This window comes from Peromyscus californicus, unplaced genomic scaffold (genome assembly GCF_007827085.1).
Source record: "Peromyscus californicus insignis strain IS unplaced genomic scaffold, ASM782708v3 Scaffold_4__1_contigs__length_199733344, whole genome shotgun sequence".
Lineage (NCBI taxonomy): Eukaryota > Metazoa > Chordata > Mammalia > Rodentia > Cricetidae > Peromyscus > Peromyscus californicus.
The window spans coordinates 161,393,989-161,418,697 of record NW_026294562.1 but is presented as its reverse complement, the minus strand read 5'-3'; the positions used below and the strand labels follow the sequence as shown (position 1 = coordinate 161,418,697).

Here is a 24,709-nt window from a genome sequence, read left to right as displayed (position 1 = left end):
ATGCTACAAAGAATGTGAGCCAGCTTTATCCCAATCAATGCTACAAAGAATGTGAGCCAGCTTTCTGTTACTGTTATAAGAAGGTCTAAGAAAATCAACTGAAATGAGGGGGGAAAGTATTACCCCTTTTGAAGGCATGCCTCAGGTGAGCTACTTCCTCTCACTAGGTATCACCTCCTATAGCTTCCACCTTCCAGTATCAACTAGGAATCCAGTAGTGGGTTAAACATTTGAAGAGGTTAGAACGTCATGATCAAATCACCCATGAACACTTGTTTTAGGGTTCAAGCTCTCAACACGAGTCTTTGGGGAAACATCCAACCAAAAGAGAAAACAAAGCATCTTCAATCAAGCTTGTTTGTATAAAGAGGACTATATATAAAATAACACATAAATGCTATTAAAATTGATTCTATCAGTCCATGCTTCCTGCACCCATTGACTTACTTTAGAAAAAGCAGGCAATTAAAGACAAGCTTTAAATTTTCAGAACTAATTTTGACAACCAGACTTGTCAGCACTGTAATATTTGCTTTCATCCTTTTATTAAAGAAGTATTACAGATCAATGTAACAACTCCCATGAACCCTTCTACATCCTCAAAGGCAGTTAATATCATAAACGGACCCATGAGTAATAGCCAATACTGTTCTTTGAACTGGTTTATTAAGTTACAAATATTATACCATGTCTCATTGTGTATTTTGCTTTTTCCTCTCAAAATATTGTGATCTATCCATGTAACTACATGTGAATTTTGTATATTTTACAGTATAGTATCCTATCATAGAAATAAACATATTGATCTATGTTGATGGACATGTTACATACAATTTAGAGCAAAACAAACCATGATTCCAGGAACATACTGATAGATATCTGCTTGCACACATACAAGGGTGCTTCTGAGTCTAATATACTAGAATAAAATAGACTATTCCATGTTTATGGGTTCTTTTTAAATACTCTTATTCTAAAGCAACATATTCTACTTTATTTCCATCGTAGTTTTAGAATTTTACCTTTTCTATTTGGATTATTTTGTGTGTGTGTGTGTGTGTGTGTGTGTGTGTGTGTGTGTGTGTGTGGACATGTATGCCATGGTGTGCCTTTAGAGGTCAGAGGACAACTGTGGGCGTCAGCGCTCTCTCCTTCCACCATGTGGATTCTGAGGATCAAAGTCAGGTACCAGGCTTGGCAGCAAGCACCCTATCAGTTGAACCATCTCATCAGCCTGATGGATTCCATATATGTATGGTTGAGAAATAACGTGTTTGGGTCATATGAATTTCACACATATTGAATAGGCTAGACTGACTCCAATGATTTCAGTAGCATTAACCATACACAAATTGGCCAGGTCTTGAATTTCTATGTTAATCTTCAATTTGTTTCCAATAGTTTCTTTATTCGCTCAAAAGAATTTAAATGAGAAAAAACTTCAAATAATGTAATGATATCTAGTAGTGATCACCTTCCCTAGTTTTGTCAAAAAAATTTTTTTGTTCCCATTTGTGGTCCTTTGCCTTGCTATATTACTCTGAAATCAGTTCATGAATTTCTTTACAACTGATGTATAAATTTTGAGTGGAGGTATAGCAAAGGTAGAAAATTGGAAGAGTACTTGTATTTTTTTTATAATTTTCTAACTTTATTTTTCAAGTGTTCTTTTGTAACCATCAGCAAGTTTTGTAATTGTAGACATGTCACCTAATTATCTTAGATTTTCTTATTTATGCATTATCATACAAAACCTACTTTTTCATAGTCTCATACTGCCTATAAAAGGTTACTTTTCTGTTTTTTCCAATCTTCTTACCTTGCTTCATATATTGGCAAGGAGCTCAAGTATACTGATACTCAGCAGATATTGTCTGTCAGATTTGAATGAGAATACTGATTAGCTATCAACTGGTTTGTTCACAGTTTCTCATATGATTAGTCATCTCACTGAGAATTCTCTAATAAATGCATGGGTTCTTCACAAGGCTTTCCTATATTCACAGTTTTCTGCTCTAGAACGGATCATGTAGTGTGTACCATGAGGTGGTTATTTCATTGGTCGGCAGTCCCCACATTCACAATGTTCACGGAGTTTCTAGTGAGTGTGGATTCTCTGGTGTCTAACAAGGTGTGACTTTTGGCTGAAAGCTTTGCCACACTCAATACAGTTGTAGGGCTTTTCCCCTGTGTGTTTCCGCATATGAAGAGTAAGAGATGAGATCTGAGAGAAGGCTTTTCCACATTTGCTGCAGTCGAAGGGTTTCTCACCCGTGTGACCCCGGATGTGGATGGTAAGGGACGAGCTCTGGGAAAAGGCTTTTCCACACTTATTACACTCATAGGGTTTCTCACCAGTGTGGCCTCTCATATGCACAATCAGGGAAGTTCTCTGAGAGAAGGCTTTCCCACATTCATTACATACATAAGGCTTCTCACCTGTATGACTTCTCATATGTAAATTAAGTAGTGAGCACTGAGAGAAAGCTTTCCCACATTTATCACATTCATAAGGCTTTTCTCCTGTGTGACTTCTCAAGTGAAGAGTAAGGGATGCAATCTGAGAAAAGGCTTTACCACATTTATTACAATCATAAGGTTTCTCTCCAGTATGAACTTTCTGGTGTGTAATAAAGTTTTGTTTCTGGCTGAAGGCTTTACCACACTCATTACACTCATAGGGTTTCTCTCCAGAATGAATTTTTTCATGAGCAATGAGATTTGATTTCTGGCTAAAAGCTTTGCCACATTCCTTACATATATAAGGTTTTTCTCCTGTATGAATTCTCTGGTGCCTAACAAGATTTGACATCTGAATGAAAGCTTTCCCACATTCATTGCATCCATAAGGTTTCTCTCTAGTGTGAATTTTCTGATGTGTAATGAAGTTTTTCTTATGGCTGAAGGATTTTCTACATTCCTTACATTCATAGGGTTTTTCACCTGTGTGACTTCTAATATGTACAGTTAGTGCTGAGCTTTGAGAGAAGGCTTTTCCACACTCATTGCATTCGTAGGGTTTCTCACCTGTATGGATTCTTACGTGTATAATAAGCATGGAAAACTGAGAGAAGGCTTTTCCACATTTATCACATTTATAAGGTTTTTCTCCTGTGTGACTTCTCATATGAAGAGCAAGGGATGCAATTCGAGGGAAGGCTTTCCCACATTCATTGCATGCATAAGGCTTCTCCCCAGTGTGAACTTTTTGATGTGCAATGAGGCTTTGTTTCTGGCTGAAGGATTTTCCACATTCATTACATTCATAAGGTTTCTCACCAGTATGAATTTTTTCATGATCAATCAGATTAGATTTCTGGCTGAAGGACTTCCCACATTCCATGCATGCATACGGTTTCTCTCCAGTATGAATTCTTTGATGTCTAATGAGATTTGACATTTTAATGAAAGTTTTCCCACATTCATTACACTCATAACACTGTTCCCTACTATGAAGTTTATGATGATTAATAAGTTTTTCCTTGAGGCTAAATCCTTTTCCACACTGGTGGCATTCATAGAGTTTCCCACCAGTATGAATTCTCAGGTGCCTAATAAGGTCCAAGGTTTGACTAAAGCCTTTTCCACAATGGTTACATTTAAAGGGGGTCACTACAAAATAGGGCGAGCTATTATTAAATGATTTCATAGCATCATCATATTCAAAATGTTCTTCTGTCATTGGGCTTTTAACATCATTATGATCATCAAGATTATCTTCTAAAGACTTTCCAAACCACTCGTGTTCATAGAGATTGTGTCTGGAAGGAATGGAATCTGCATTTGGAGGAAATGTATTTGCAAATTTCTTAGGACATTCATTGGCTTCATCAGTCACTGTTTCCTTGAAATCTTGTCTCAAGAGTTTGTTCTGGGTTTTCTGATGCTCATCAATTGCCCAAATGTCTCCTAAAATAGATAGCAAATAAATATCACTGGTGATTTCTTTTCAAATATTGAAATACCAAGTATACTTGAAAAAATTCCAATTAAACAAATCTCAAATGCATATCTCCTATTTTAATTTAATCTTAAAAATATTTTCATTTTATGTATATGGGTGTTTTGCCTGCATGCATTTAGGTGCACCACGTACATACTTGGTGCTTGTTGAAGCCTAAAGAGGGCATCAGATCTCATGGAATTGGAGTTACAGACAGTTGTGAGCTGCCATGTGGGTACTGGGAATCCAACCTGGGTCCTCCAGAGGACCAGCCAGTGCTCTTAACTGCTGAGCCATCTCTCCAGCCCCATATATATCTCTTATCTCCATGGTTTTTAGAAGGAAATTCCAAGAAAGGAAGTGTGGATAGAAGCAGATATCTAGACATTCAATCATCTTTGTTTTATATGAAAGAAAGTAATATTAATTTTAAAAACCTTCATATATACATAAATAATTATTTAGGAAATATAATAAAAAAGAAAACTACTTATAAAGGAATTTGAAAAAAATTAAGGAAAAATTAGTAAGAAATACCCAAAGATTGTATGAAAACTCAAAATGAACACACAATAGCAAAGCATTGTAGACTATGCCTCCTAAGTTCAGCCCTTGGGAGATGGAGGCAGAAGGGTCAGTAATTCAAGGCTAGTCTCAGCTACATAGCAAGTTCAAGACTTGCTTTTGCTATATGAGACCTTATCTCAATACAACAATAACAATATGAGTCCAACTGTGTGCTGCCAAAAAGATATAATACAGTCCTAACTGCCAGTACCTCAGAATATAGTTATCCTCTGTCCTCCACATGCATGTCTTCACACACACATGCTCCAGCACACACTCAAAAACAACTCACACACACACACACACACACACACACACACACACACACACACACAAATTAATAGTATTGAAAAATAACACCTTGGGCTGATGAAATGGCTCAACAGATAAAGGCATTTGCCACTAAGCCTGGTGACCCAAGTTCAAGGGTACAACTTGTCCTTTAACCTCCACATATGCACCATAGCACATGTGTACCATAGCACACGTGCATCCACACACATGTGCACACATGCGCAAATAAAAATGTAATTAAAAAATTTTTAAAGGGAAATGACATCTTAGTTTTTAAGTGTTTACACTGTTACTACACAAGTCTACATGCTTTAGAAAAATACCTTGGGAAACATCTCAGACAGATTACCCATCTGTTCCTCTCTCCTCACCTGTCTGGTTCCCTCCCACTAACCTGGATAGTGTCTCTTTAATACTTCTTTCTCCACTACACATGGCTCTTCCTCTTGTTCCAACTTGAAAATCACATCAGGTTTGGTGACTGGAGAGCCTGTCAGAGGGAAATGACACTGATTTGGGTATACACACTAGTAACAAAAGACAATTCAGGAATTGAGACAGGCCCGTGGAAGCCAGGTATTCTGACTTCTGGGAATGTTGTACCCTGAAATATGACCAAAGATTTTGCTTTGACACTGAAGCACAGATAGGAGCATTAACAAAGGCATCTCAAGACAAAACTCACCAACATTAAAACGTTCCATCTATTTTAGAAAAAGGACATTATCTTACCCACTGTGATTAAGTTGTTATAATTTTCTAACATCACATTCCGATATAGGTTCCTCTGAGTAGGATCCAATTGCTTCCACTCTTCTGGGGTGAAATCAATAGCCACATCTTTGAATGTCACTGTTCCCTGTAACAACATACTTACACTCAACCTGAAGTTATCCATTTTAATGACACAGGAAAAACATAACAAATCTTGTTCAGATATTATTCAGAAAAAAGAGGTTATAAAAAACATTGCCTGTTTTTTAAACAAAACAAAACAAATATCATTAGCAATATTCTGGCAGTTATGATCATTTACTAGAAAATGGAGCCAGTGGTATGTATACACAATAGAATTTTGTTCAGCCATAAAGAAAAATGACATCACACCTGATGAGCAAAGCCTTGACTGTTACCCCAGTGAACTAGGGAGGTTCTGGCCTTGCCTGTAGTCCTGGTGAGTTCAGTATGTCCAGGAAGCCTCAATCCTACCCATCATACTGGTAACCACAGTTTCTGGGGTGCAACTGCCCTGAACCTTCCATAAGTGAGGTCAGCACACCTATCCAGACTCTGTCCACCATCACTCCTGGTTCTACCAGGTGATAATAACAACCTGGTACCCTTCACAGTAAAGACCATGAAGAGACACCCACTCCTAAACAATAAGGGTAAGTTAAATAAGAAATAAATTCAACCAACAATCTAGCTCCAGATGTACAAGTCTCCACACAATACACAAGTAACATGAAAAACCAAGGAAACCTAACTCCTTCAAAAATTATTACTCTATAGTAATGGCATCCAAAAAATAACTGAAAAGAAGGATAAGTATGTTCAAAGAACTTAAAGAACAAAATAAACTCCTGAAAAAAAATCCCGAGGGCACAAACAGCTGAATACACGTGACATAAAAGATGGGTTCTGAATAAGACAGAAATAAGCTGGGCGGTGGTGGCGCACGCCTTTAATCCCAGCACTTGGGAGGCAGAGCCAGGTGGATCTCTGTGAGTTCGAGGCCAGCCTGGTCTACAGAGCGAGATCCAGGACAGGCACCAAAGCTACACAGAGAAACCCTGTCTCAAGAAAAAAGAAGACAGAAATACTGAAGAAAACCCAAACTGAAATACTGGAAATGAAGAACAGAGCAATCAAATCAAAACCTCTATGAAGAGTCTCACCAACAGAGGGTGTCGAAAGGGAGCCATATAATAGATGCAAATGAAATTCAGAAAAATCACTAGTACATCCCTTAAAAGTATATCCACTAAATTGGAAAAATCTAAAAACAGGGATGAATTTTTATATGCATATAGTCTATCAAAATTAAATTAACATGAAATAAATAATTTAAAAAGATCTAGAACAAGCAGTGATATTGATGTAGTAATAAAATCTCCCCTAGAGTCTCACTGCAGAAACAAATTACTCTTAGGGGTAGGCTGCATGCCCAGCAATAGATAGCCGACAGAAAAGGAACTCAATGGCAACTTTTGAGATTCCTTGTCTCATAATGTTGTGTCAGGGTTTTTTTTTGCCACACACCCCCCCCCCCCCGTTTCAGTTTTGGTTTTTTGAGACAGAAACGGTTTCTCTGTGTATCCCTGGCTTTCCTGGAACTCACTTTGTAGACCAGTCTGGCCTTGAACTCAGGAAACTACCTGCCTCTGCCTCCTGGGTGCTGAGATTGAAGGTGTGTGCCACTATGCCCAGCTTAATTTTGCCTTTTTACTTTTATCTTTTATATATATATTTTCTCTTTTTATCCTACAAGTCCTTTGGGTATATAGTATGGTCTCCAGTTTAAAGTTTTTATGAGATTCATGGGTGTGCAAATGAGTGGGTCTCTGTATCTGTACCTGTGCTTCTATATATTTCTTGTGCCTCGTCTTGGGCTCTTTTCTTTCTGTTTGTTTTGTCCCATTCCAATGTGTTAGTTTTTGTTATATCATATCATATAATCCTTTAGAAGCCTGTTTTGTATTCTAATGAGAAAGAAAGGGGTGGATCAAGATGGGAGGGGGAGGGGGAGAGGAGCTGGGAGGAGTAGAGAGAGGGGAAACTATAATCAGGATATATTATGTGAGAAAAAATCTATTTTCAATAAAAGGGGAAAAAAAATCTCCCTTAGAGCTGGTGAGATGGCTCAGCAGTTATGAGTGTTTACTACTCAATCATGAGACTGAGTTCAGATACCATGGCACATATAACAAGCCAGATATCCCAAACATGCCTGTAACTCAGCTCTGAGGAGGGCAGAGACAGAAGGCTCCAGTCTAGCTGAGAGAATACCAGTTTTAGGTAGAGATCCTGCCTCAAAAAACAGACCGCACCAGGCGGTGGTGGCGCACGCCTTAAATCCCAGCACTTGGGAGGCAGAGCCAGGTGGGTCACAGAGGATCACACCTGATACCTTCTTCTTACATCTGTGTACACACACACACACACACACACACACACACACACACACACACACACGTAGATATGCTCAGACACACATATACAGACATATACAAATAATTTTTAATAAAACTTTAAGTTTGCTGTAGCAAAATGGCTTTGGCAACTGCTGTGCAAGATTTAACACATGAGATGTTGACTTGTCTCTAGAAAAAACTCTAGTTTGGGGCTCGCTGCTGTGTTTCATTGGCTAATTTAGGTGACTATATAAAAAGAAGAAAGGGATTTTGTTCTCTGTTTTTGCTGTATTTTTACTGTTTTGTGTAGATGTAACCAATTGTCTTATTAAATAAGAAACACAGAGCCGATTCAGAGAAGAAAGCCAAGAGGTCAGAGCTAAGATCCTCACCCTTACTGCTTCAGTGATCCTCTTCAGTCAAGAGAGCTCTCCGAAAGGGACCTACTTCCTGTGTGTATGTCTTTATATAATCTAGCTGTTCTGCCTTCTCATTGGTTGTAAACCCAAACACGTGACTGCCTCGTCTGCCTGTATGTACCGCCCTCCAGGTCCTTAAAGGCGTGCGCCACCACCGCCACGCACTTGCTATGGCTCTAATAGCTCTGACCCCCAGGCAACTTTATTTATTAACATACAATTAAAATCACATTTCAGTACAAGTAAAATACCACCACAGTTTTGTTTCGTTGGAGACAGGATCCGAAACTCACTATATAGACAAGGTAATCTTTAACTCATAGAGATCCTCCTGCCTCTGCTTCCTAAGTGCTGTGGTTAAAGGTATAAGTGAGTCATCGTGCCTGACAAGAATATGATTTTTATGTATTCAAGTTCTGAGTTTCTCCTTTACCACGAATGAATCCCTATTATGTTGAAAAGGCAAGCTTGTAAATACAGAAAATGCATTCAATAGAGCTGGAGAGACAGCTTAGTGATTAAGAGAACTCCCAGAGGACCCAGATTCAGTTCCAGCACACACGCCAGGCAGCTCAGAGGACCTGACTCCCTCTTTCGACTCTAAGGGCACCTTAACGTGTACATGCACACAAAACCTTTGGCTCCTAGCTCAGTTGTAGAGTACTCAAGCGTGGTGCCCTGAGTTCAACCCCCAGTACCATAGCCAAGCCAATAACAACACTCAAGAAGGTTCCTTGGGGTGACTGAGTGCTCTCCAACACAGTGTCATTTTGAACAATCACTTTAGAAAACTTTTCCATAGCAATGGACTCTATGCACAACCTGGCATTTATAAGAAATTTCACATTTTTCACATTTATAATTCCTAAAAATAAAATCAATGAAATACCTGTCAGCAATATGTATAAATAAAAGCAAATTTGTTAGCTGAATGAAAGAAACTGAGCTACAACTAGATGTAACAATTGAACACGGATGAATCTGACAAACGTAATATTAAGTAAATAAAGCCAGAGACAGACAGATCCCATGGATTATATGACAGTCCTTTCCATTCAGCACACGGGGCCCAGACTGAACTCAAGCCTTCAAGCCTGGTGACAAGTGCCTATCCCTTCTGAGCCATCTTGCTGGCAACAATCCTATTTCTTGACCCAGCGCTGCATATACAGTGTGTTCACTTTGAAAATTATCTCAGTGTGCCTGAGCAAAAATTAGAGGTATAAGAAGCTGGCAGATATGGAAACACAGTTGAGGAAAAGAATCCTTCAGTATTTACCTCAACTGAGATAAAGATGCCATGAAGTGAGGGTCATAGTCAATAATTCAATACCTGAAAGTCTTACATGCACAGCCTGACATTTTTATAACTTACGACACGTCCACCCACCGAATAAAGTCAAATAAGCTGTCTTCAATAAGTGACCAGTGCAACCTTCTACTCTCTCAGAGGTAGCCTATTCTGGCTTTGTTGATGTGGAGTAGGTAATGATCTCATTACCCAGGCTGGCTTGAACTTGCTAAGTAGACAAAGTTGACATTGAGCTTCTACTTTTTCACCTCCCAAGTGTCTGGATTATAAACATATACTGCCACACCCAGGACACTATTCTGACTTTAGACACACTGCCTCACTGCTGCACAGCCCTGCACACTGTGTTTACAGACACCCCCTCACTGCTGCACAGCCCTGCACACTGTGTTTACATACACCCCCTCACTGCTGCACAGCCCTGCACACTGTGTTTACAGACACTCCCTCCCTGCTGCACAGCCCTGCACACTGTGTTTACAGACACTCCCTCCCTGCTGCACAGCCCTGCACACTGTGTTTACAGACACCCCCTCACTGCTGCACAGCCCTGCACACTGTGTTTACAGACACTCCCTCACTGCTGCACAGCCCTGCACTGTGTTTACACACACACCCTCACTGCTGCACAGCCCTGCACACTGTGTTTACAGACACCCCCTCACTGCTGCACAGCCCTGCACACTGTGTTTACACACACCCCCTCACTGCTGCACAGCCCTGCACACTGTACATAGCACTAGGCTGTGTTTATTTTGCTGTTGATGTTTATTTGTGATCCTTCCAATTCTGGACAACTTTGACAATATTGCTCCATCTTTAGTCAAAACAAACAAAACTGTAGGTTTATCAACTGTAAGGAGCCACACAGTATTGTTCTCATGACCCATGTGCCAATGAAAGGCTTATTTCTGTGAGGAAATTATTGGTTTTAGCCTCATATATAATGAAAGTGATGTAATCAGCTTGTGCCATGGTTTTCTTTACCTAAAAGAATGAAACTAGCTAGGCGGGGGTGGCGCCGCCTTTAATCCCAGCACTCAAGAGGCAGAAGCAGGAGGATCTCTATGAGTTCAAGGCCAGCCTGAGTCTACCAAGAGAGTTCCAAGACAGCCAGGGCTACACAGAGAAACCCTGTCTTGAAAAACCAAAAAGAATTTTAAAATAAATAAATAAATAATGAAACCAAAACTTGAGGCTCAGCTTTAATCTCTCTGAATGGACTTCATAAAACAACCACATCTGAACTCTCCCTTAGTTTTAAACTTCTAACACTACTTCCTTTGAAGAAAAAAAAATGTCTTATGTATACAGACTTTTTAGTGCAGTGCCCTTAAACTGCATGTACAAGCACAGGACAAGACACTATTTAATATTTACCTCAGACTCAGTCATTTCCTCTTCTGTTTGGGGAGGGGCGGCAGGAGCAGGCTGAGCTGGCAAAAAGAATGGAAGTCATTAGCACACAGCTGCCTTTGTGGTTTCAGGAATATGTATTTACAACTGACAATCATTCTTGGATCCAACAGAAAGTGGGAAAATATTCATACTACTGAGGGGCTAACCACAAGGGTCACTAGAAAGATGGTCCGGGGCTGAGGTAGGGTGAGAGAGCAGGGGTACACTGTGGGGATGCCCAGGACTTTAGCCGCGCCTCTGGGAGCATAGGCCCGGGACAATCAGGAAACCGCTAAGCCATGCCGGCTCTCTTAGAGTGCTGAGACATTTACAGAGGAAAAAATTAAATGGGAAGGTAACAAGAAAGGTAGCGTATTTCAGGACTGGGAGGGTTGTGTTTGCAAGGTGTATCAGAAGTACTGGTGGTTAAGAGCGCTGTTTGCTTATCTTCAAAAATGTGCCGCAAACTCTCAGCCACAGAGAATGGACTTGCTCTTACTTTTTCTGTCTCTAGTCTAAGCTCTTTAAATTCTCTTACTGGTGTTTTAACAAGACAAAACACGGCAGTTTCCTGTCCTATCTATGCTTATAGTTTTGAAAACTTTTCTCAAGTTGTGACTATAAAACTTTATCATCAGCCGCTCTACGAAGCAGACTTTCTTTTTCATACTTAGATGAAGATTCAACACACACACACACACACACACACACACACACACACACACATCTAAGAATATACAAATCAGCAGAGGCAGGAGGATTCCAAGCCCAGGGCTTGCCTGGGCAACTTAAGCTTGCCTCGATAGATAGATAGATAGACAGACAGACAGACAGATAGATAGATAGATAGATAGATAGACAGACAGACAGACAAATAAATAAATAAATAATAAAATAAGTAAATAATGTTTTAAAGGGCTAGAGAACAGTCCAGTGGTCTATCACCTACCTAGCACGTTCAAGATCCTAGGTTCAATTCTCATTACTACAGAAGGAAATGAAAGGCTATACAAAGCAAAGTTTCATTTAATAAAGATATCAGGATGCAAAGTACTCGGCTATTTCTGATGCTAGATTACTATGATGGGAAGAAAGGAAGCCTAGAGACTCAGGGAAATGCACCTCGAAACCTCTCACTGAAAACAACATTTCTGGATGAAAGCATTGGAAAGAGGGGCACAATTACATAAAGTACCAAGCCGGCAGAAAGACTAAGGCGGCCAGGGGCACGAGGCCGGGACCTTAGGGTGGGCACGCAGAGAGAGGTCAAGGGGCACGAGGCCGGGACCTTAGGGTGGGCACGCAGAGAGAGGGCAAGGGACACGAGGCCGAGACCTTAAGGTGGGCATGCAGAGAGAGGGCAAGGGACACGAGGCCGAAACCTTAAGGTGGGCATGCAGAGAGAGGTCACCCACAGCTCGGAGGAAAAGCCAGGGACGGCAGCAAAGCTCCTCTGGGAAGACGAACAATCTAGTCCTCTTGTCCCCCATCCAAGCACTAAACAGCCCATGTCAACAAGAGACAGGAAAACAGCCCTGGCCTCGGCAGAGGAGGGACAGATGTGGGGCAGAAAACAGGCTAAAACAGGCTTACTTCTCACTTGATGTCACCTGTCTATTTTTGAATACATACATGTGTTTATATGTAATGCGCATGCATAGGTATATTCTTGCATTTTTAATTTTAAGTGAGGGTGGTGGCATATGCCTGTACTCCCAGCACTTGAGAGGTTGAGGCAGGAAGGTCTCCATTAGGTCAAGGCCACCCTGGCTACGGATGAGGCCTGTCTCAATCATTCACTCAATCAATCCGCACCAACAAAAGAAAAGCTCTACTTTACAATAAACAAGATAAACTTTTTCAAAATAAAGCCTACAAGAAAAGAACTAGAGTTTGTTTATAAGCTTTCTCTTGCTCTAGGGGACACCTAGAGCCTTTGCATTTGAGAAAGAAGCTCCCCACTGACATTTGTTAAACATAAGGTAACAGAACTCCACAGCAGCCAAAGTGCAAAGTATCCCTCTAGATAGGTTAAAAGTGAGGGATGTGCCAGGCGGTGGTGGTGGCACACGCCTTTAATCCCAGCACTCGGGAGGCAGAGGCAGGCGGATCTTTGTGAGTTCGAGGCGAGCCTGGTCTACAGAGTGAGATCCAGGAAAGGCGCAAAGCTACACAGAGAAACCCTGTCTCGAAAAAAAGAAAAAAACAAAAGTGAGGGATGTGCTTCCTAAGATAGCTAACCTATTTCCTTCCTTTCCTCTAGTTTACGTTGTGAACTTACATATGCATTCTACTCAAATTCCCCTCAATTTGTATTCATTTTCACTACCTCCCACCCCGACAGGGTTTCTCTGTGTAGTCCTGGCTGTCCTGGAACTCACTCTGTAGACCAGGCTGTCCTCGAACTCAGAGATCTACCTGCCTCTGGCTCCCAAGAGCTGGAGGCATGCACCACCACCACTGCCCGGCTCATTTCCACTTTTAAAAGCTCTATACAAAGGCTTGTGGCAACATTCACTTAGAGCTTGCTTTCATCTGCTACATTTGGTCTCATTCCTTCTCTAAATACTTGACCTTCACTCTTTTTTTTTTTTTTTTTTTTTTTTTTTTTTTGGTTTTTCGAGACAGGGTTTCTCTGCGGAGCTTTGCGCCTTTCCTGGAACTCGCTTTGGAGACCAGGCTGGCCTCGAACTCACAGAGATCCGCCTGGCTCTGCCTCCCGAGTGCTGGGATTAAAGGCGTGCGCCACCACCGCCCGGCGACCTTCACTCTTATCTCTAGCTTGTACCTGTTAAAAGCTAAAGAAATTCTCCCACATAAACACAATGCCACTATTACACTAAAAACATTAAACGTTGGTAAAATAATAAAATCTATATAGTCATGGGGCTGGAGAGATGGCTCAGTGGTTAAGAGCACTTGCTGCTCTTCCAGAGGACCTAGGTTTGGTTCCCAGAACCCATATCAGGTGTCTCACAATTGCCTGGAACTCTAGCTCAAGGGAATCCGATGCCCTCTTCTGGCCTCTGTGAGCAGCCCCCCAACATGCACATACCCACACACATACTTTTTAAATCTACATATTCAAATATCCCCAATAATTGTAATGATACCCTTTTCAAAATTACTTTTTTTAAAGATTTATTTATTATGTATACAGCATTCTGTCTGCATATACACCTGCAGGCCAGAAGAGGACACCAGAGCTCATTACATATGGTTGTGAGGCACCATGTGGGTGCTGGGAATTGAACTCAGGACCCCTGGAAGAGCAGTCAGTGCTCTTAACCTCTGAGCCATCTCTCCAGCCCTCAAAATTAATTTTTAAACCCCACGATTTAATCAGAAATTTTATACTGAGGCTGCAGAGGTAGCTCAGTGGTTAAAAGCACTTGCTACTCTTGCAGAAGACCCAGGTGCAGTTCCCAGCACCCACACTGGGCACTCATAATTGCCTGCAACTCCAGCTCCAGAGGCTCCAACACCCTCCAAGGCCACCAACCACATACATGGTACATGTACATACATGCAAGACCTCACATATACATATGAAATAATACAAATCTTTTACATTTTTTACTTATAAAATGTTCTCCTGCTTAAATTCAATCAATGGCTCCTTTTACAGATTTATTCCTAAATGCCTTGCTGGCCTCTCTTTCACTCCTGAAGTTAAACTCCAGCTATATATAATGATATGTCTTTCTTAAAATCCACACTGCACATCCTGTTCCCATGCCCAGAAACCACCCCGATTGCTGACCAGTCAGCTGCTCCTTTACCAAACCCTGTGCAAAACGAGTGTCAAAAGTTCAAAAGTGAGTGTCAAAACGACCTCGCTTTTTGGCTTACTTAGAGTCCTGATTCCCTAAGCTCCCAACTGTGGCTGTATCACCCTGCAATAGTATTATCTGTTGACCTGTCAGGGTCTCTAATACTATGAAGTATTTAGGGTATGGACTGCTATAAGACTTGATGTTTCATGACAAAGCACAATAACTCACATGAAAAGATGCAGTAAAGTTTGTGAAATGAGTTTTAAAACACCATGATTAGTATGATGAGGACTCTAATGGAAACTTGGGGAAATCAGCAAAGAAATGGAAACTAGGAAAGAAAAGGGATGTTATAGATAAAAAAAACAACAACAACATTTGAACAGAAACAAATAATGTCTTTGTGCTGACCAGCAGAATTAATAAATCAAGGGAAAACATTAGTGAGTTTAAAGATATGCCAATAGACATTTTCTAAGCATAAATGCAAAACAATGGAGAACAATGAGACAATATTAAAGCACATGATACATAGATACTACACATGCAAACGGACTGCCAAAAGGAGAAGTGTTTTAAGCAATAATCTACTGTGGTATAGGGGGGACAACTCTCTCTCTCTCTCTCTCTCTCTCTCATTATGGATGGTTGTGAGCCACCATGTGGTTGCTGGGAATTGAACTCAGGACCTCTGGAAGAACAGCCAGTGCTCTGAACCTCTGAGCCATCTCTCCAGCCCAAATCAATGTGATCTTTTTTGTTTGTTTGAGACAAGGTTTCACTGTGTAGCTTTGCACCTTTCCTGGAATTCACTCTGTGGCCCAGGCTGGCCTCGAACTCACAGAGATCCGCCTGCCTCTGCCTCCCGAGTGCTGGGATTAAAGGTTTGTGCTACCACCGCCCCCCCCTCCAATGAATCTCTTGAATGAGTTTTGAATGAAGACCTTCTTTCACTCGAGTGGAGCAGCAGGGAAGTAACAACTTTCTCCAAAGCTAGAGCAAACTGCTACATTTCTGAAGGGGTGTTTCGGCTTAGTTGAGTGGAGCAGAGAAGTAACAATTTTCACCAGAGCAGAGAGGCAATGGACATCTCTGTGGGGAAGGAAACTCTCAGCAGAGTGGGGCAGAGCTGATATGTAATGGCCCTCTCGGAGAAGAGCAGGATTGCTAGATTCCTTTGGGGAAACCATCCCCCACTGGAACACAGCTATAGATATATAGATATGGCTTCCAACACCCAGGATAACTTTCCCTTCCCAGCTTTAGATACAGCCTGGCTTCTGATGGCCAGGATACCTTTCTCTTCAGAGCTGTAACACTTAGAGGTATAGCCTGGCTTCTGATGGCCAGGATACCTTTCTCTTCAGAGCTGTAACACTTAGAGGTATAGCCTGGCTTCCCACAGCCAGGATACCCTTCTTTTCAGAGCTGTAGGTATCGCCTGGGTTTTGGTAGCCAGGATAGCTTTCTCTTCAGAGCTGTGCCACTGGCAGGTATAGCCTGGCTTCTGACAGCCAGGATAACTTCTCCTTCCAAGCTATAGCTGTAACCTTTCCCTGAGAGCTCTAACACTTATATTTTGGTGCCCAAACCGAGGACTGACTACCTCCCTAGCCATTTACCATCAGTTTTCCTCTGAGTTCACTCAGGATCTCCAACAGGTAGTTCAGACCATCCTTACCCTCCAGGGCCACCATAAGTGCTACAAAATTGGCAAGGATTAGATTCACTAACAGCAGAAAGAGGTGGTCTTTGTCTCTTCTTCGGGGATAAATATTGTTTCTATATCAACCAGTCAGATATAGTAAAAGACAAGATCCAGCGACTCCAGCTGGATCTCCAAAAATGTAAAAAACAGCTCAATGCCTCTGGCTAGTGGCTCATGGACAGTCCAATATGGAATTGGATACTACCCTTCTTCATCTCCTTTCTCCTGCTTTTCTTAGTCCTACTAGTCACGCCCTGCCTCATAAACTTCTTGTCTAGATTTCTTCAACAACAGATCTGAAAGATCTCTAACCAGACTTTTAATCAGTTGCTCTTACAGGATTACCAGCCTCTAGCTGCAGAGACAGAGGCCAGCAACTCCCGATTATACCGATAGTGAAGATTTCACCCACAGGACTTCAACACCCTGCTTCAGCAAGAAATAGTCTAATGATAACAGCCCCTTTTCTTGTGACCTAATTGTTATCAATAATAAACAGAAAAGGAGGAATGTAAACCCCTTGAGCCACATGAGTAGCCAGGCCCCTCCCCCAAGGACCTCTAACTGCCAGGTTCCACTCACAGAAAACTCTAACTGCTGGACCCTGCCTCTACCCTACAGAGTATAAAGCCCAATCTCTGGACATAAAATCCCACCAATCTCCACCCTGGAAAGCTGCACCCTGAAAAAGTTCTACCCCCTTCCCAAGAAACTCTATATAAGCCCTGTATCCTGTTCAGTGTGCTGCTGTTTCTTGCGCAAGCAAAGGCAGCCAGCCTCCTGTTTTTTTTCCTTCCCAAAAAGCCTCATGTGAGGTTTGTTGTGCAGTGTGACTTTGTGGTATTCCTTGGCTCCCAGCTGCCAGGACACCTTTTCATCCAAGCTGTAATGCCTATAGTGATGGGCAAATGACAAGGGCAACACTGTGATGGGACAATACAGGTGAAAGAAAAGGCTTTCTTGGGTCCTTCATTAATTGATCTAGAGACAAATGCTTACTTAAAACAATAGCAATAACAATGTGTTAGCTAATCATAGTACATATAAATATAGTTAATTATAGCACACAATGAATGACGTCAATGACCAAAGTGCCATAAAATGTGGGAAGGAGCGACGAAGACCACTCAGTTAAACAGCTCTTGTGCTGTGTACAGGACAAGGCAGCTCTTCTTCAAAGTGAACCAAGATGAGTTAAAAAAAAAAATACATATTGAAAATTCTGGGGCAATACTCTGTGTTTTTTTAAAGAAAATATAAATAAAAGAGTAAAACCAGGCTCTGGAGAGATGGCTCAGAGGTTAAGTTCAATTTCCAGCAACCACATGATGGCTCAGAACCATCTATAAAGAAACCTGGTGCCCTCTTCTGACACATGCAGACAGAACACTGTGTACATAATAAATAATAGATCTTAAAAAAAAAAAAAAAACCCAGGGGCCAAAGAACAGACAAGCACAATTAGGAAGGTAGTGGATGTTAGCCTACCACCAAAGGAAGTGTTGTTAATCTCAACAATTAGGAAGGTGGTGGATGTTAGCCCACTACCGAGGGAAGTGTTGTTAATCTCAACAATTAGGAAGGTGGTGGATGTTAGCCCACTACCGAGGGAAGTGTTGTTAATCTCAACACACAAGACAGAGCTGTCCATGACCTACCTACCTATTGTTGTGGGGTATTTGTTCACACTGACACTCAAGACTCACAATAAAGTTCCCCTTGAATCACACAAGTGGCAGAGAAGTGACCAGTGGCCTCCCCTCTCTCTCCTTCCTTGATCCAAACGGCCTATGAATCTTTCTAAGCCCCTTTCTACTGCTTCCTGCGTTTCTCAGTCTGTATCCTGGGTCCTCCAAAACCTCTATGGATAATTTGAAGCTAAACTTTATTGACAGTCTCAGAGTGTCAATGCAAACAAATATCTCCCAACAATCTATGTCCACAAGAAAACCACTTTAAGCTCAGATGAAAATAGAGAGATGGGAAAATGCAAGAACCAGGGACTCTGGGCACTCGCTCCTGGCTAGATATAAACGAAGGGGCCTGACAGGGCCTGTCAGAATCCTCTCTCCTGGAGCTCTGAGAGACAGACAAAGGCTCCAGTCAAATGGATACTACTTCCTGGGAGAAAGGTAAGTCACTGTATGCTGTTTTAACTTATGCACAAAGGTGACACTTGGAATAATGCAAACAAAAACTATATGAAATCTGATTTCTAAAATTTATTTTTTATATAAAAATTTAATGAGCAATTATGACACAAATGCCTTCAGTCAGTCCCAGTACTGAACAGGCCATGCCTCGGAGGGTCACATGAGCTCTGAGTCTGAGACAGCCTGTGCAACACAGAGCCACCATCTCAAAAAAAAAGACAAAATAGAAACAAAAGTTTATCCAAGCTCATAAAAATGAGCTAAAATAAATATCATACTTAAATTAGGTAAAGTCACCATGGTAAATATGGTTATTTCACTGCTGTCCTGAAATAAACTTTCACTTTATTTTTGCTTATTTAAAAAACAAATTTAAGGTCTAGAGAGATGGCTCAGCAGTTAAGAGCACTGGTTGCTCTTGCAGAGGTCCTGAGTTCAATTCCCAGCAACCACATGGTGGCTCACAACCGTCTATATTGGGATTCGATGCCTTCCTCTGGTATGCAGAGACCACGCAGACAGAGCACTCATTATGTAAATAAAAAATTAATCTTTTAAAAAAACAAACAAAAAAAAGCAAATTTAAAAACTGGGGCTGGAGAGATGGCTCAGTGGTTAAGAGCATGTACTGCCCTTGCAAAGGACCCTGGTTCAGTTCCCAGCACCCACGCTGGATGGCTACAACCACCTGTAAGTAACTAGTTCCAGGAGACTGCACAGCTCTTCTGGCCCCTGAAAGCACTTGCATATACATGATGTACACAAAGACAACTAGGGATGGACACACACACACACACACACACACACACACACACACAGAGAGAGAGAGAGAGAGAGAGAGAAAGCCTGGTGGTGGTGGCACACACCTTTAATCCCAGCACTTGGGAGGCAGAGCCAGCTGGATCTCCATGAGTTCAAGGCCAGCCTGGTCTACAGAGTGAGTTCCAGGACCACCAGGCTGCACAGAGAAACCGTGTCTGGAAAAGGCAGCGGGGAGGGTAGTAGCGGGGAGACAGAGAACCAATACAATGTCCTTAAATGCTATAAAGAGGGAAAAGTCCATTCATTCCCTCTTTCTTGTACAAGCTGTCCCTAACGAAAGAATTGATGAGGGCTTTTTTTTTCTTTAGGAAAATATTTCAGTTAGTAAAAGCAGAGGAAATAATAGTAGCAATGACAGTCCAGTTATTACCTTTGTTTTTTGAGCCTTGCCATGCAGCCCAGGCTAACCTCAAACTGGTCATCTCCCTGCCTCCATCATGTCCGGCTCCTTTTGTTCCGTTTACAAGACATCTGACAACCAAAACTGAAAAATCTCCTTCCTGTCACCTTATTTCAGGCCCTTCAGGACTCCGCCCACTTTTCATTGTCTTTTATTCCTTCCTGGTCTCACTCCTGTTTGCTCAGTTCAAAACTGACCATCGGGGCCGGGGAGACGGCTCCATGGGTAGGCACGTGCTGCACTGACCATCCGGGCCGAAGACGGCTCCATAGGTAGGCACGTGCTGCACTGACCATCGGGCCGGGGAGACGGCTCCATGGGTAGGGCACGTGCTGCACTGACCATTGGGCCGGGGAGACGATGGCTCCATGGGTAGGGACTTGCTGCACTGACCATCGGGGCCGGGAGACGGCTCCATGGGTAGGCACGTGCTGCACTGACCATCGGGCCGGGGAGACGGCTCCATGGGTAGGCACGTGCTGCACTGACCATCGGGGCGGGGGGACGGCTCCATGGGTAGGGCACGTGCTGCACTGACCATTGGGCCGGGGAGACGATGGCTCCATGGGTAGGGACTTGCTGCACTGACCATCGGGGCCGGGAGACGGCTCCATGGGTAGGGACTTGCTGCACTGACCATCGGGGCCGGGAGACGGCTCCATGGGTAGGGACTTGCTGCACTGACCATCGGGGCCGGGAGACGGCTCCATGGGTAGGCATGTGCTGCACTGACCATCCGGGCCGGGAGACGGCTCCATGGGTAGGGCACGTGCTGCACTGACCATCGGGGCCGGGGAGACGATGGCTCCATGGGTAGGGACTTGCTGCACTGACCATCGGGGCCGGGAGACGGCTCCATGGGTAGGGCACGTGCTGCACTGACCATCGGGGCCGGGGAGACGATGGCTCCATGGGTAGGGACTTGCTGCACTGACCATCCGGGCCGGGAGACGGCTCCATGGGTAGGCACTTGCTGCTCTTGCAGTGTGGGCTCCCAGCACACACACAGCTCTACCTGTCTATAACTTCAGTTCCACAGGATCCAAGGACACTGCACACACACGTGAGGCACAGACATACATGCAGACAAAACACCCATACACATAAATTAAAAACAATACTTTTTAAAAATCCACAATCAGAAAATATGATCAATTACTTAACTGAAGCCTTCCTCGCTTCTCTTTCACGTTATCCCTGCTCGCTTAAGTGATTACCCGGTTTTGTGTTTGCTTTGCTGTCTCTTCAAACCCCTGACAGCTCTTTCCACTCTCTCAGCGGGTCAGGCCGGGTCTCCATCAGTCAGCTATAAAGTTGAAGGACTGCAGAGGAAAAGCTTCCAAGCTATCTGTTTGCCGGCCTGTCTCTGGTCCAGTGACTTCTTCCTTCTCTCCTCGGGACAGTGTGAGCATGCTCCAAGCTAAGGCACACTCTGCCGTCTGATCCTCTAGGCTCTAGTTCAGGACAGACACATTCCTCCCTCGTTTTTGATTAGTTCTTTCATCCAGTGTATTTTGATCATATTCACCTTTTTTTTAGTGGGTGTGGGGGGTGGGTTTCTTAAGAGCTATCTGGACTTGATCTCTCCCGTTTTTCTTCTCTAGTTCTCCTTGGCTCCATAATCCACTGAAATGTTTTTCAGAGCCACCAATGAATTCAACGCTTCTTTCTTGGCCTTCAGTACCCTGTCTGTAGTGTTTGACACAGTTTTCATTAAGATGGACTCATTCCTTGTGTCCAGAATATCACATTCACCTAGTTTCCTCTGACTTTTCTAGCTAGTCTGTCAGACATTTTTATTAATTCTCTACTATCCCTCAGATGTCATAATGTTAGAGTAACCCCCAAATCAGTCCTTCACCTCTATCTGTTTCCATCTATTCTAAGTGATCTCATTCATTCTTCTGGTTTTCAGTACCATTTAAATGCTAGGAATTCTTGAATGTCACACTTGTATATATAGTTGCCAATGTGACATTTCAATTTGAACAAGCATATCATACTTCACATATTATATCCCAAACCAGAATCTCCTATCTTCTTGAGGAAGATTCTCCTCCATTCTCAAAAATCAAGTTCTTAGCCAGGCAGTGGTTGTGCACACCTTTAATCCTAGAACTCAGGAGGCAGAGGCAGGCAGATCTCTGTGAGTTCCAGGCCAGCCTGGTCTACAGAGTAAATTCCAGGACAGCCAGAACTATTCAGAGAAATCCTGTCTCAAAAAACTAAAACAGAAAAAAAAAAAAAAAAAAAAAAGAGAATCGACTTCTTAACTAAACAAACACTGCAGTCTTGCTGCAGCCACATTCTGCATCCATCCTTCCATCCAACTACCGCAGCTCTGCTTGAGCATGGCATTGAGAGCACCGCTCATCATTTCCACTACTGTTGCTCTGGATCTCCAAGTCTTTCCCTTAGATCATTCTAAGTTTCCTAACCGGTCTTTCCGCATTCCTCTTCCAGCTGTTCACTGTCACCAGAGCAGCCAATGCTGCCATCAAGCAGATATATTTATTATTACTCCCATGTTCAAAATACCTCCCATTTCACTCAAGGTAAAAGTCAAAATCCTGACTAAGGACAAGAAAGCCCAACCTCCTCTGCCCTCCTCCCCTCCACTGAGCTTTCTTCTCGCGCCTCGCACTAGTCTTCCCGGTCATTTGCTGTTTGGGCCAGCACCAGCGTTTTTCATCCCAGCAGGCAAGAAAACCCCAAAACCCGAGTAACTGCATTGCCCCTGTGTGCAGCAATCCTCCCACGGCTGTATACACGCCTACCTCCTTTTCACTGTCATCTCCTTATCGATCCTTCTCAATACCCCTTCCCTGGCCACTCCACCTAAAACTCTCCTTCCCATCTCTAATTCCAAATATCCTCCTTCTTTGACTTCTTTTCTTAGTATTTTTCAGCATTTGATATACTTGGTTTACTTACTTTATTATCGGGCCCACGGCAATAGAAGTATCATGATAGCTGAGGGGTTGGTTCTTTTGTTCACTGCTGTATCCCAAGCACCAAAAAACTGTGACTGATATGTATCCAACATTCAATAAATATTCAGTTTATAAAAGGATTCTCAGCAGAGGAAGAACTCTGGAAATGAAAGCTGAAAATAGAACACTACTTTAGAAAAACAAATCACAAAACGCTTGATTTTGGTAATAAGTACTGCAAACTAAGTTTTATTTTGTAACTATGAAGTTAAGGATTATTATCACGGTATTTGTTGCTATTTAGGGTGTATCTCTATTCCAATATTACTGAAATAATAGAGATGCATCTATTATTTTAGTAATATTGTAGAATGTTAGAACCTTGCATTGGGAACAAATGTTTAGATCTAGGGAGGTTTTAATAAGGATTATTACTGTATCAATTCCACTTCTAAAAGCCTACCCCCAAGGAAGGAGGGAGGAGGGGGATGCGTCAGAGCATTGCCAAACAGTTCTTCATAAACTTGGTTTATAACTTCAAGAGGTTGAAAAGACACAAATTATTCAAGAGACAGATGCATATATGTATACCAAGGAAAATTTAAATGGTATACATTTGTAATTGTTGATGTCGATATGTTAACAATATCTTATTAAATGAGAGGTAAGCTACAGAACTGTATATATGATGTGATTGCTCTCTTAGGCCACCGTGCTCTTTATATGAGCACATAATGCGTGTACAGAGTGTAAAGAAGTATATTTGGCAAGAGCTGTGTGACTAGTAGAATTGAATAATTTTTTTTTTTTTAGAATTGAATAATTTTTATTCTTTGGGATTTTCTGTATCTTGGTATTTGGAAAATAGAGTGGGGGCAGCAAGACGAATGACACAAGACAGCTTGTCAATGCACGAAAATAGTCATGCGTTGGGGCTACTACTATTTCGTACAAAATTATACTTACAATTATTATAAACGACTAAATTACAAACGACTCTTTCAAACACGGTCTTCACACATCTCCACACACAATCCTACCTACCTGACTTCCACCCACAGAGTTTCTCATTCATTCATTATCTCAGTCATGCACATGTGCACCCATTTCGTAAAGGCACATAAAGGACAACAAGCAAATTACAGCCACATCACGCCGAGGCCAGGGCCGCTGCAAACCGCTGGCATCGCCTCCTCCATCCACACCCCGGTCCACAGGGCCTCGCTCCCACCCAGCACAAAGAGTCCCGGCCTCCGGGCTCGCGGCTTCCTGGGGACTCACCGCCGAGCCCAGCCACCGGCCGCGATCCTCCACCCCGCTGCCACCCAACGCGCACAACCCGGGGGACTACGACCCGGCACGGCTAAGGCTGGCCGGGAGAAGCGCCACAAACCTGGGTCCGTTAGACGCAGGGTAGCACTTCCCAGAGGGCCCCGCGGCAGGCCGGGCGGGTCTGGCCTTCCATGATCGAGCTGGGAGAGTGCCCAGGTGAGGGCGCGGCGCTCCAGCAGGGGGACCGGCTTAGGCCTGGACGGGGCCTAGACGGGTTTGGAACAGCAGCTTCCCTGCGGCCTGGCATTTACAGCCCTGGTTCCGCAGCTTGCAAGTGAGAAGAATCCGAATGGGTCCGCCGCTGTCTTGCTCCGGACTACATTTCCCAGAGGCCTTCGCGGCCGGAGACTTGCGCTCACCCAAATGAAAAGCAGCCCTGGCTTCTTATGATAATCTCAGGGTTAAAGAGTCTGGTCTAAGCAAAAGGCACGGCTGAGTTTATTTAGTTCCATTGTGTCTGGTCCCTCAAGGCAGCCCTTTTCTCAAGGTCTGGCATTTAGACAAAAGCCCCCATTCCC

At 42.8% G+C, this 24,709-nt stretch overlaps 1 protein-coding gene across 1 annotated transcript; it reads right to left on the bottom strand.

Moving 5' to 3' along the window:
* Window positions 1-518: 518 nt before the first annotated feature.
* Window positions 519-24,709, bottom strand: Znf569 (zinc finger protein 569). Its single transcript, XM_052761784.1, has 6 exons — window positions 24,253-24,709; window positions 22,861-23,032; window positions 11,050-11,105; window positions 5,537-5,663; window positions 5,199-5,294; window positions 519-3,909 (listed from the first exon to the last, which is right to left on the bottom strand). Exons 3-6 carry the CDS (start codon window positions 11,062-11,064, stop codon window positions 2,099-2,101), a joined length of 2,049 nt encoding a protein of 682 aa, XP_052617744.1. The 5' UTR covers window positions 11,065-11,105; window positions 22,861-23,032; window positions 24,253-24,709; the 3' UTR covers window positions 519-2,098.